General features: G+C 40.4%; 1 protein-coding gene across 1 annotated transcript in view; it reads right to left on the bottom strand.

Moving 5' to 3' along the window:
* Window positions 1-355: 355 nt before the first annotated feature.
* The window catches only part of setd3 (SET domain containing 3, actin histidine methyltransferase), a 37,680-nt gene continuing 23,994 nt past the window's right edge, over window positions 356-14,041 (bottom strand). The window contains exons 7-13 of the mRNA XM_029494365.1: window positions 10,337-10,395; window positions 9,487-9,601; window positions 9,271-9,345; window positions 8,499-8,665; window positions 6,987-7,072; window positions 5,628-5,788; window positions 356-5,300 (exon numbers count right to left, since the gene is read on the bottom strand). Of these exons, the coding sequence (XP_029350225.1) occupies window positions 4,833-5,300; window positions 5,628-5,788; window positions 6,987-7,072; window positions 8,499-8,665; window positions 9,271-9,345; window positions 9,487-9,601; window positions 10,337-10,395 (1,131 nt within the window). The 3' untranslated portion in view covers window positions 356-4,832. The remainder of the gene's footprint in view (window positions 5,301-5,627; window positions 5,789-6,986; window positions 7,073-8,498; window positions 8,666-9,270; window positions 9,346-9,486; window positions 9,602-10,336; window positions 10,396-14,041) is intronic.

Below are 14,041 nucleotides of genomic sequence, written 5' to 3'. Positions count from 1 at the left end.
TATAGTGAAAAAAAAAATCTAGAAAAAAGGCCACATTTCATTTCTATTTCTTAGACAGGCAGCTTTTTTGATCAGCTACTACACGGTCAGACCACAGTCCAGTTATATTTGGACAGCATCAAAGTAAAACATATATTATATTATTATTTTATCAAGGCTATATAGAATCAGGTTGAGATTTCACAGTATCATACAGCATGAGCAGCACATGGTGACAGTGGAGAGGAATAAACCTCCCAAAAAACCTGCCCCGGTGTGTATGCATGATTTTAGTTATTTATTTCATTTCAATTCTTATTAAATTATACATCTTCTAATTTTATTATATCTTCTCATATATATATACAGTATAACAGTGGCTATAACACTGGTTCCAACAGCATTTTAACCACGGGACACAAACGCATCCAGTTAAAAGTGAATGTGCCAAATCAAGTTGCGTTAGTGCTTCGTAGAAAATTGTGACAATGATAGACAATGAAATGTGGTGATGTAGATTTTGTGTTGAACTCATTGTGTAGTTGCTGGTGCAGTGAGGTAGCAGATGGTACCAAGAGCAAAAACAATGTACTTGTCTTTCCATCACATTCAATTCAAGTTTGCTTTGCTAAAATAGTAATGGCCTTACTTTTAACCCCCCAAACATTAGTAAACATTTTCATGACAATAATGCCATCTCACAGTTAGGTTGGAGCATCGTATATTATACCGTATATTAATATGGATGGAAGTTTATTATTCATAGGGCAAGGGTTGTTGGGAGTGCTGGTCCCAGGACTGGGGTCTTTTCCCTGCACTGTCACAGCATGTACTAAATACTGGGCATGCCTCGCACCCCACTGCCCACCCCAGTGCCTATTATAATAAAATATTAAAGGATTTAAGGGTTTTTATCCAAGACACAAATGAATTATAAATGGGACATTTAAAAATGTAACTGCCCTGAATTAAATGATTTAAGATAATGTTTCTTTTAGAAATTTGTAATACGGCATGGGCCAAAGGGAGGGGGGGGGGGTTACAGGAAATAACCCCTTACCTCAACAGGCAGACAAAGAAACAAATAATAGATGGTGACCCACTGCAGAGTGAGTGTGGCTGAAGGTTTAAAAACAAAATAGCACACATCTGATGAGAAATGAAATTAAGTTTCTCTGACTAATCTCTGACTGTGAGAAGCTTCATAATCAGCTGCTTCTGATTGTATAATCACAATTATTGTGTAGAGTGAGGCAATGAGGGGCCTGCTGGAGGGCAAGGCGCTCACAGAGGAGTATGGTGAAAGCTAAGAGCTCTGAGACAAGCACTGGCAAACTGAGGTTTTAAGTGGACAAATTCACGCGCTAACACACACACAGATGTCTAACAGAAAAGCAGCAAATTGACAGCATTGCATAAAAAAAATATGGATTTGTGAAGAAGTGTGGCAGAAAGAAAAGTGACAATTCAGATGTGACACAGAACAAAAGCATCCTGAGATGCAGCAGCAATGAGGTCACGCACACTCATTTTAATACAACCTGGTGGATGGAACAGGACCACCAGTTTCAGTCAGGCAGGGTTCAATCATGGCAGGGTTCACAGAACCAAGAAGTGACCCCTGAACCTACGAGTGGCCTCTAAATCACAGAGATCCACAACCGCTTTGTGTGTCTGTGAGAAAGTAAAAAGTTTTAAGGCAAGTTATCCATTGATTTTACATATACATATATATATATATATATATATATATATATATATAGCATTTGGAGTTTGGTTAACAACATCACAGTCAAAAGCTGGAATTGTGGAGACATTTTACATCCTTTAAAGCCACAACTCTCATTGCCACATTTCTGTCATGTGGCAATCAGTGCAAAGACAGCTCATCAATCAACCGCTCAGTTGTTTCACAAAAAACTGCCAACAACCTGGTTAATCAAATAAATCTATTAATGAATCATTGAAGTAAAAAAATTTAGCTATATAGTTATAGGTAAATATTAAGTGATGTAATGTAAAAAAAACAAAAAAAAAAAACAAACAAAAACACAACTCGATTAATAAGACAATAGAAAAAAACCCAAAAACATCATCATTAATTTATTTACAAGCTCTGCCATATCTGCTCATCTCTCAGGCTCGTGTACTCCTGTTTTGTTTAGAAAGCACATTACTAGACAAGAGGGTGTGAATCATATCTTCACATAAAGTAACTGTAGGAGGAAACTTCACAGGATATGAATATGTGCGAGTCAGAGTTTAGTATCATTACAGCTGGCTCCTGATTGGTTGAATACAGCTGCGTCTTGTCTCCTCTGGATGAAACGTTGGAGGCTTAAGGTGAACCAAAGAGTGACTAGTTCAATCTTTAACAGTTCCACATTACATGTAGATGTAGGAGTTCAAACTTATCTAGTCTGACAGGAATTCAGACATTCCCTTCCACTTCCCTTCAGTGTAAAGTAAGGCCATTACTATTTCAGTTCCCTTCCCTTCCCTTCCCTTCCCTCCAGATTCCCTTCAGTTTATTGGAGTTTGGTTAAATTCTTTTAACTACAATAGATACGGACCCGCAATCACATGCTAACAGGTGGCCATGTATGATTAGCAGTTGGTAAGTTCAGTTTCTGTTTAGAGAAGGCTGTCCACTGACTCCATGACCTTTAACCAGAAGACTAGGGCAGGTTGAGGACATAAGACATGGTCAGAGGATGCTTGGAGGAGGTTGAGGTCTGGAGAAGTGCCTTACGGTTGTATGAGATATCGCTTTCCCTGTTGTGTGGCAGCAGTGCGCCCTTGTCCAGTTTCTTCTGGAAGGGCAGACGTTTGGCCTGTCCACAAGCTGATGCCCGCACCACAATCTTTTATTGCATTGAGCAGTCATAGTGTCATAGTGTCAGGGCACCTGACATTGACTGTGACCTTACTCCACCAAGATCCAAATCACTCATTGAAGTAAATGTTCAGCACCCAATTTGTAGATGTTTTAAAGTTTTACCTTTAAAAGGCTCAAAACAGCAGTTCTGAGGTCACTACGAACTTGACCTTTCACCACTAATGTCTTCTTATTTCTGTCAATGTGAAGGATTGAGATATGTAATGCATGAGAATGAGAAAGAGACAGTGACTCTGCCTGTTTATGGCCAAAATGACCAAAAATGTCGAGAGGTAAACAGTCACCTGGTTCAGAAGCAGTTTAGTTAGCAGTTGGACTACTATTAGTCTTGAAGCTGGACACCATTTGTTGGGTTTTCACTCTTTTTCTGCTTTAAGTTAATCCAGCCATCCGTCTTGCACCACTTCTCCATTTCTGGGTGTATTGGAGCCAATCTCAGCCAACGCTCTGGACAAGGGTGGGGTACACCCTGGACAGGTCGCCAGTCAATTACAGGGCCAACATACAGAGACAGACAGAGACGAACAACCACTAACACTTGCATTCAGACCTAAGGACAATTTAGAGTCACCAGTTAACCTAGACATGCATGTCTTTAGATGGTGGGACGAAACTGGTGTACCTTGAGGAAACCCACGCAGACACGGGGAGAACATGCAAACTCCACACAGAAAGAACCCAGGCCGGGAACTGAACCTGTGACCTTCTTATTGTGGTGCAATAGTGCTAACTCCTACACCGCTGTGCTGCCCTTAAATTAATCCATTCCCATCAAAAGCACTGATCATTTAATGATCTTCCTGATATGCAACCACTTGTTATCAGCTGAACAAAGTTTAATACACTGGTTATGTGATGAAACCGAAAACAACTCCATGGTGTGATGAGGATGAAATATTTTGTCAAACTGTATTAAAAACAGGCAAATTGTGTTGTGCAGTGGCACTGAAGGAAAAAAGCAGCTCCACAATGTATCAGCAGTTACTTTATCCGTCTGTCAGTGGGGCCACCTGCACTCTACGCTAGCCAAAGACAGTCTCTACTTTCTGACAGTGCTTTCTTGCTTTTCATAGAAAAAGTGTCATTATGAAATTCCCTTGTTTAAGGCGGTCAAAATAAATAAATTAATTAATTAATTTCAAAAATCACAGAGTCAGGTATATGGCTTTGTCAGGGGCAACAACAGTGGGTCACACATCAGTCCCTTTAAGTGACGTCCACAGATACTCCTTAAAACATGAAAGAACTACATTCATAAAAGTACTTTCAAAACACAAAAGAAAAAAAGAGAACTTTGTGTCTCTTAAAAGCTGAAGCAATGTGAGCTATGCAGTGACTAAAAATTTGCAATTTGACAGAATAAATCAAAATGTTTCACAGAGAAAGCAAAAAGCATCTTCCATTTGTGTCTGTCAGAAACAATTGTTAATCTCAGAGGGTAATGAGAGCAGTTTCTGTTTCCTTCAGTTGTTAGCTTTAAATGATTCCAGGCTGAAACAGACCACAAATGACAGTGATGTGTTTAACTCAGCACAACAGCCCAAAATTGTTGTGTACCAGATTGTCAACTAAAAATACAGTGGACACACATAGAGACAAACTGCAGTACTAACCAACTCATGAGATTTCAGAAATTTTGGCTTTGTGGAAATAACATTCGCCTAACTATTTTTATACGTCTAACTATCTTTTGGGAGCTGTTCTGTACCCCTGCCTTCTTTCTATGCTGTAGGCACCAACACTTTTAAATATTAACCTATATTTCAAATTGAAACCAATGCTAGTTATTATTATGACCTGTTCAGCAGTGATCAGCTAAAAGCCACACTTGGAACTGAAAAGTTCCAGGCCTTTTTGCCTTCTTTTATTTCACCTTCTATATTTTTGGGTCATTTAAGAGACACAAAAATAAATAAAATAGCATGGGCTGTGGCTGCATGTGGAACATATTTATTCACTCCTCTTTGGGATTCTCTTCAGTCCGATCAGCCACATTTCTTTCGCCTTTCTGGGTTGAACTTCCAGTCGAATCCAAAGTTGAATGAACATCTTTGCTGACTTTCGCCTTGTTCTCTTCCAGCACTGGCTCACCATTAGCCTCCAACCCATACAAGACCTTCGCCCTATTCAGAAGGTGACTGTCCTCTCCCACCTCAATTTCCTGGCCTTCTTCCACTTCCTCCAGCTTGCGCAGGATGATGGGAAGCTTTGCATCTGCATCAGAATTCTCCAGCAAGGCAATGTCACTTTCCTCATATCGTGGTATAGGTGCACCCTCCTCCAGCTTTTTCTGAAAGTGCAGACGTTTTGCCTGTCCACTAGCTGATGTCTTCTCCAGAATCTGCTTCTCAGCTAGACGGAGCTGGATGGCCACACGAGAGTGCACAGATAGATCAGGTTTCTCCAGCATGGAACGGTCCTCCTGGAATGGTCCAGGCCAAGAGATAGAAGAAAAGACAAGAGAAAGTTGACAAATGATTGTAAGAATGAGCAATTTCAGGTGACATGATTAATTTCGTTTTGATTTAAGGTCCTGATTGATATTCAGACAGCTGCCAAAGCCCCATTTCTGATTGCAAAACTGAGGAGAGGCAACAGCTTGTTTCTTCTGGACTCAACAACTACGAAATGGCACATTTTTTGTAGTATTTCAGAATGCGTCAATGATACTTTAGTTGCTTTGAAGTTTACTGAATCCTTAAAATCATTAAAATGATCTACAGTTTAACTTTGCTTCCATTTGACTGACCTCTGAAGTGGTCTTATAAGTCTGAAGCAGCAGAGTGGCTCGAGTCTCCAGGAAAGTCCACAACTTGATCTCGTTGTCCCAGCTCACAGGGAACTCGCTGTTGCCCAAGGTGAAGATCTTATTAATAGCATGTTCGCCAAGCAGGTAGTCCTTCAGTTCCTCTGAAATATAGCTAAATGTTAGCATCTCTCATTCAGTGAATGCAGTGAGGTGGAAGAGGGCTCTAATGCTGGACTTGAACTGATTTTCACACACACAGACTAAATACTCAAAGTCAGAATGACTTCATGGGAGTTTTATTGGAGTCAGAAAACGCTCCGGTCATCTTGATTGAGTAGTATAAACTGGTAGTCTGAGCTGTTTTAGATCAATCTTCACCAAGTCCTGAACCTGGTATTAATTATGACAAATAATATTTTAAAGATTGAGACTCAACAGATTCAGGCTACACACTATAGGTCCACACTTGCATATTTGAATCTTATAATATATTATAATATAATAATATAATAGTTGAAAACAAATACAACAAGGTCATCAATGCTTGGAATTTGTTATTGATGTTGCAATAACATTAATTATTTAATGTAATACCAATGAATTCCCACTGGTTCCAAGTTTTTACCTGGAATACCATATTCATCTTATTTTGGACACGATGAAATGAAAATATAAGAAAGCTTAAGAGCAGTCTGATCCTGCACTCTATTTCCTTGAATCATGAACAGGATTTTAGTAAAAAGTGTAAAACAGTCACAGACAGTCTGCTGCTACCTCTGATCTGAGGATGTGAGGGGAACTCAGTTACATGGGAAGATGCAAGAGGAAAAGAGTAGCGCCTTGGAGTGTGCACACGCTATTCCATCATATTGCATCGGTTAAGAAATGGTGAAACACATGCATACAAGAGATGATAACACACCCACACACAGGTGTTGGGCCATTTAAGATTAACATTCAGGAGAAAATATGTATTTAGCAGGGTCATGAAGAGGAGTCCCGTGACAGAGGAGGATGTGGCCCTGTGTGGTTTGGGATATATGATGACAGTGTTCTGCATTCATGCTGATGAATATTGCAATCCTCATTGAATTTCTCCCTCCACACATCTGGTGGCTTGCCTTGATCAATTAAGCGGCTTGGGAATGGACAAGTCTTGCTCTTTCCCTCTACCTCTACTTCCTCCATCTTTTTGCCTTTGGTGTATGCAGAGGATCTAATTGTTTGACATTCCCAGAGGAGCGTGGGAAAATGTGGTATGCATTGTTTTAGAGTTTGCTACCAGGTTTCTGGCTTGGAGGTTCCAAAGGGAAACTCCCGTCGCTAGTATTGCTGTTATTGAGCATGTGTATGTCTTACCCTCAGTCATGCAGAAGACTCTGAGGAAGGCCAAGAGTTGGGCTGAAATTGGGGGTTCATTACAGTGGAGAGCAAAGACACAGGACCTACAACACAACATCACATATTCTGAGTTATAATGTTAATAGACACATTAAAACATAAATAATAATAATATGTACACCGAAGACATGCAACACGTCACTGCTCATAAACCCATTGACACCAGCACAGGTCTGCTCTGTCTAATGTGTGTGGGTGCAGTGAGGTTGGTCCACTTCAAGTAGGTCCTAACCCCCATAGACCAGCAAAATCCCACAGAGTTGCAGTGTTGATGCACTGGCCCAGTTATTAACAGATCATAGTGTGATCATTGTTAGAGTCACTCGCATTCTCACACTTTGTAATAGTATATAGTAGATTAGAGAAAATACAATGTGTAGGAGTAAAGGCACAGTGGATCAAGTTCTGGCTTTTCTGTGGTTTCAAAAATAATGAAAATAATATTAGTGTTGCAGTTTGAAAACTCTTCGGGAAGAGAAAACCTCTGGAACAAGTATAATCCTGCACTGCTAGAGCTGAAACTATTCTACATCATCACATTACATGTGAGATAATTTTAGAGAGGAGCACATTCTCCTCCTGCTTGAGCAAAGTGATCGATGTGGCAATGGGTAGCATGGGGTCGTTGTTATTACACTGCACAAACATTACATCACATCACTGCCACCTCCCCTACTCCTATTAAATTATCTCTCTGCCCATCCCTCCAGCAGAACATGTTAACTCTATACCACAGGTTCGACTGTGTGATGTACTGGATGCAAGTTTAACTTTTTATCAATGAACAGTCAAAAGTGTTCACTTATTCCAATTTATCAGAAACAAACACAGTGGAGGCAAAGGGAACGAAGAGTGTAATGATAGCAGCCGCTCAACATCTCAGTGCTGCCCTGATACTAAGTGCAGAGCTGTTTCCTTTGAAAATGATCTACAAGCATATCTCTTAATTTAATAGAGCACCCCAGCAACAACGGGGATTGTTTCATTTAATTTCCACTGTTGAGATTTAGACTGTCATCAATAAGAGATTAAAAGGCATCTGATTAAAAATGCCATGCAGAAAATGCTGCATAAAATTAAGAGGCTAATGATAAAATGATTAAGCGTCTTGCTGATGAAAGTGCTGGAGCTGATGGTAAATTGATACTTGTTGGGGAGGGATGATAAAAGAGACCTGCTGCAACATTTATATTATGTGTTTCAATTATGCCAACGAGAAGCCTAATTGGTTGAAATATCTACTGTTGGAAGGCGAAGTGCGGTGTGGCTGTAGGAAGGGTATGTGGAATTAATCATGAGCCCGAAGCTCTGCTTGGCCCATATTGAGGACTTGAGGGTAAAAGCTACAGGTTTGCAGTGAAATAAAAATGCAGATACTTTGCTTGTAGAAAACAGAAGGACTGTTTGTCTTTTGACCCTAAATTAAAAGCGAATAAATAAACAGTAACAAAAAGAACTGCTTGGACGCACGATGGGATGCCGGCTCGTGCTAACACTTCAGCCTTCATGGCATAGAGACGTTCGCTCTTGCTGACGCCCAGCTTAATCTTGACTCGGTCGTGGGCGTTGTCCTGGAAGAAGAAGCCGTTGTGAATGACCAACTCAGCATTGGATCTTGTGCCATAGAAGATGTAGATCTGCAAGACGGATATGAAGGATATGAGGACGTACAAAACATTCACAGGCTGACATGGGCACATTGGCTGTGAAAATACTATACATGTTCATGGGCTGTAGCCTGATTTTTAAAACCTATATTTACTTCAATATTGGCGCCTCAGCTCACTTAGACTTCATGCTGAATTAGCTTTTAACATATCCTGTTTTCACTGCAACCATGGAAGAAACAATCACCTGCTTTATACATACTGATACTCGAATGTTATAATTATGACAGGATTCAGAAGTTATTATGATTACACCTAAGTTTTATGGACAGTTTTACAATAAACAAGAATGATTTCAAAAACCTGAGATTTTAGTGATCCGCAGCAGAATTTTAAAAAGCATTTACTTTCAAAATTAAATTTAAAATAAATTTACAAACAAGAATTTCAACATTTAAGTATGCAACAATCCTATGCAAACAGATAACGCTGGCAGTAACAGCAACGCAGCAGACACACACTCATTTAAAAGCCAAACACTTGTTTTTCCTCAGCATTCATTATGCACATGCCACGCATCTAATTTAAGCAGTAACAGTGTCAGTATAAGCAGAAATGGTAGGAGAAGCTGTGACCTGTTCATTCTCCTTGTAGTCTTGCAGCGCCACACATTCACATCGATCATCCTCCAGGTTGTAGCCAGTTGTGATCTGCAAATTCAGAGAAAAGACTGCAATTGATGTTTGGCTTTATTGCCGAATTCAATGTTTTCAGTGTGTGTGTTTAAATGTCGACTCAAAACATGGATATTTGTATTCAATATATATTTCTATGTGCGATCAAGGCTTTACCAGTCCATTAGTGTGATTACACATGTCCCAGAGGGGGATGAGGGCCAGAGTGACTCGACTCCCATCCTCAGTGGGGATCTGGTTCTGACGGGTCATCACAGAGGACACTGCCCACCTGCCACATAAAAATATAATCAAATCTCAGGAGAGCGGTTTTTCTTTACTCATTTAAAAGGATCCTGGATAGCAGGAAGAGAGGAAAGTTCATGAAAAAAACTGTGATGGTGCACAGAAGGGCAGCAGGTCAGCGCAGTGGTTAGTGCTGTTTCCCCACAACAAGAAGGTCCTGGGGCCTTTCTGTGCAGAGTTTGCATTATCTCCCCATTGGTTTCCTCCGGGAACTCATTTTCCTCCCACCGTCCAAATACATGTGTGTGTAGGTTAATTAGTGACTCTAAATTGTCCAGAGGTCTGAGTGTGAGTGTGAGTGTCTCTGTATGTTAGCCCTGTGATGGACTGGCGATCTGTCCAGGTTGTACCCTGCCCTCATCCAAAATGGGACTGTCTCCAGCACACCCTGAGACCGGAAACAGGGACACGTCTCTGCTGCAAGTGTGTTACTCTGTCTTCACCCAAATCAAAGGCTCATACAAGACAGGGAATTGTGTGTCCCTGTCGCTGCTGTATCTGCACTTCAATGTCCAGCTTTGCATCTGATGATAATCTATTGATGATAATCTATTCACATGAATATTTGGGTAAATCAAAGCTGTAATTGTGCACCTCAACTGCAAAAACGCGGAAAAAACAACAAAACAAACAAAAAAACAACCCCTGATTCTTCAGCATTTGTTCCACTATTCGGAATCTGAAAACAAGGTGAGGACCGCACCTACACACACACACTGACCTGTAGTCATCAAACGTGAAGCAGTCTTTCAGGGCCAGCTTATTGGCAGCAGGATGAGTCTGGAGATGGAGGGGAAAAAAGTGCGGGCAAGGAAGAGAGAGAGAGAGAAAAAAAAAAAACAAAACACTAATCAGTTTGAGGAATTGTATTATACAGGCATGCTGTGGGGAATTGGGGGAGCTCCCTGACATGACAGGGACACCTAACAAGAAGGTCTGGGAGTGGGGGGCCATTGCTGGGACGGGCATATATATATGTGTGTGTGTGTGTGTGTGTGTGGTCTGCTAGTGGAGTGCCCCCCCCTATATATCACTGTCAACTTAATTTGTTGTGGCCAGCAGCCATCATAAATCTGCCTCATCAATTTGGGGCTGCATGTGTGTCTGTGTTAGTGTTGGAGACTATGCAACCACCAGTGCCACCAGTTTCTCCATTTAAAGCCACAGCCACACCACCTACATCAGCCATTTATGCTGTCCTAAACTAAATCAGGAGAGATGGAGAGAGGAAGAGAAGTTTGGTAGAATGCATGGATACAAAAATTGCCATCTGTTTTTATTGAACACAGCCACTGAATATTCATTATGCTGCTTGAAGAAATAAGCAATCCTATGGACTTAATTGTTTAACCACCTTTGGCTCCAATAACCTGAAGCTAGGTCTTCATGTCTAGTTTCAAGGTCTGCGCTCTGACTGGATGGCCGTCATTCTCTAGTGGACTGACTCTAAAGTGTGGGGTCATGTCCTGCACCATCACCAGCTTCTCTTTAATTTCAGCAGGTGGAATTACACTGACACTGATAATAGTGTTATCTGATAGCCCACATGCTGCAAAGTCCAAGATCATGGCTACTCTATCAGACCCATGGATTTATTGATGTCTATGTTAAAATAGCCCCACTTGTCATATGATATATTGCCTCAGTAAACAATTTCCTAATAACTTTATGGTGTCAGTCCCTAGTTTCGTGTATTCTTCAACAAAGTATTATATACATTTTTTAAAGCCAAAAAGTGCACTTCCTCTATTGACCTCCAACAATTTCTGGTCTAACACTATCAACAGGAGAATAGTCAGAAAAGTGAAGCTACTGCTGAGAAACATTAAACTTGAATTCTATCTCATGGCCATCAGGGGACACCACCACTGGTTGGAAAATAGCCCTACATCTCACTTGATTAATCAGCAAAGTTGTGAGCTGACGGATGCAGTATTTATTTATTTGCAGTATTTTTTCACAATTTTTTTTTTTTTTTTTTTTATTATGGCCGCATTTAGGGGTAACCAAACCATTAATTAAGGTATGTATTTGGCATAGCTACAGTGGGACTGACAGACTTCATCTGACCTGCTGTTCACTCTTCCTCAGCTCTGCCATCTCATCTCAAATATGCTTCACAAGTTCACAAACCAAAGGGGGGAGTTTCAGTGAGTTGACACTTAAGCTTTATCCACTGAAAATATTTAAGTTGAAACAAATAGGTCTACTAGCAGATGTGACAGAAAAAGAGGTAGCAGTAAGGCCTGATGTGCTTTCGGCATGTTGAACTGCTCCTAAATTATACACAGTTTTATGTTTCATTTATGGAATGATAGGATAGCTGTTAAAATAGCGCAAGTTAAAATATCCTCTGCTATCTGAATGTGTGGTGCACTTCAGAAACTTGATGACATGGTGTGTGATGATAGGCCAACTAGAGTTGATAGGCACAATGGAAGAGTTCCACTAGTCTGGAACTCTTCCATTGTGCCTCATACCAACACATGACCCCTAAAAACACACACGCATGCACAGGAATGCACGCACACAAGCAGACACGCACACACCTCAGGGTGAAGTAGAGTGGTCACATTATATCTCACCTCTAAAGGTGAGTAGCTGCTCTGTGTGTGTGGCAGTCCAGCAGTGACAATGATTCATTTCTACAGGTGAGTGCAGAAGATCATGCTTGTCAAGTTAAACAATGTGACCAGGCTTGTATCTCTCCCTCTTTCTCTGTCTCTCAACCCCCCAAACACACACACACACTCACACTCACACTCAGAAACAATTATCTTTGCTCTCTTTGACTCTCTTGCTGGAGGAAGAAAAGGGGGATGGGGAAAAAAACAGCAGAGTTTACGATGGAGAATGTCCTGTTTCCTATGTCATCTACAGTATCCTGCTATTCTTAAGTTCAGGTCAACCAAAATTACTTTTCAAACTGTTACTAACAGTATCAGTCAGTATTCCTTCAGTCTTGTATTCCTGTTTCCTAAAGTTCACAAACTGCATTCATCTTTTTTATGCACTAGACCAGACCAAGGTCTTTTTTGTGCATCAGAAACACGCTTAGGGATTTAAATTTAGTCTCATTTCTTCAGTTGCAGGACAAGAAAGCTTCTTCGGTCCCTGAGATGACTTGTTGGAAATAATAATTGTTGAGTCCTGAAGGACTTTCTAGAACAAGGCTCAGCTTGTTCTAGAAAGAACAAGCTGACAATATAGACAATAGTCTATAACAAAGACTAGGTTCACACTGCAGGCCTTAGTGTTCAATTTGGATTCTTTCTATGTCAGATTTTTCATGCATTATCATTTAAAACATTGGACTTCAATGTGAACTGGTCCTGCCCCTGATTTGACCCATAAGTGCAGAAAAACAAAAAGCTAAAGTTAAAAGTAAAAAAAAAAAAGAAAAATCTAAATTAACAGAAATGGAAGCCATAGATTTTAGCATTTACAGTTTAAATTTTATGTCATTGTGCAGTAGAAGCAGGCAGATGTGTCACCTCAAACACCGTCTAACATTTGATTGTCCCTCCACTAAGTACAGTACCTCCGTCACCGCTGTCTGGCATGTTTATTTTTCTTTTGAGACGCCCGTCAGCACACAATGATTATGTTGTTGATCCAAAGTTACATAAAAATTATGTATTGGAATTTAATAAAGGTAGCATGGCTAACCAGACTGATTTAGAACCATATATGAAAGCTGTCAAAATCAGATTAGAAAAGGTCAGATTCCATGTGATTTGTGCCATTAACACTGTCTTGAAATAGTCAGATCTCAGTCACATTCGGCGGGGTTTCAGAGATTTTGGAGGGGAAAAAGGCCTTTGGGGCCTGCAATGTGAACATAGACATAAGGATGAAAACTGAACTGTAACTGACTAATAATTACATTATTATCAGTTTGTTAGCTGCAAATCCAACAGAGGAAAAAAGATTTGGCTGCTGATTTAATAATTTTGAACATTGTTTTTGTGAAAACACAGAAATCTCAACCAAACATAGTCAATTAGGGAGAGAGAGGGAGAGAGAGAGAGAGAGAGAGAGAAAGAGAGAGACAGAGCAAAAGATAATTGAGCTCTTGATGCATTAGCATCCAAAGATGCAGGTAATCCATCATGCACCCACTGTAGAACGACAGGGGGCACGTGTGTGCATGTTGATTCTACTATGTTTCTGTGATGCCACTAAACCAGGTTTTAATTAGAATCAGGTTTAGGCTTAAGTTAGGAGAGGGCTTAATACATGCATTACGTCAACAACAGGTCTTCACTAATATCGTAAAACCTTGACGTGTGTGTTCACGTTTACATCTGTGCAATGTACGAATTAACAATTAGAGCCAACTGTTTCTTTCAAAGGAATGAAATCAGCCTTTGGGGCAGAAGCGTCTTCTGCAGAGACAGATCATCGCCTGAATGCCAATGAACCT

This window comes from Echeneis naucrates, chromosome 22, assembly GCF_900963305.1.
Source record: "Echeneis naucrates chromosome 22, fEcheNa1.1, whole genome shotgun sequence".
Taxonomy (NCBI): Eukaryota; Metazoa; Chordata; class Actinopteri; order Carangiformes; family Echeneidae; genus Echeneis; species Echeneis naucrates.
Note: the sequence above shows the minus strand (reverse complement) of the source record. Positions and strands in the feature narration are given on the sequence as shown.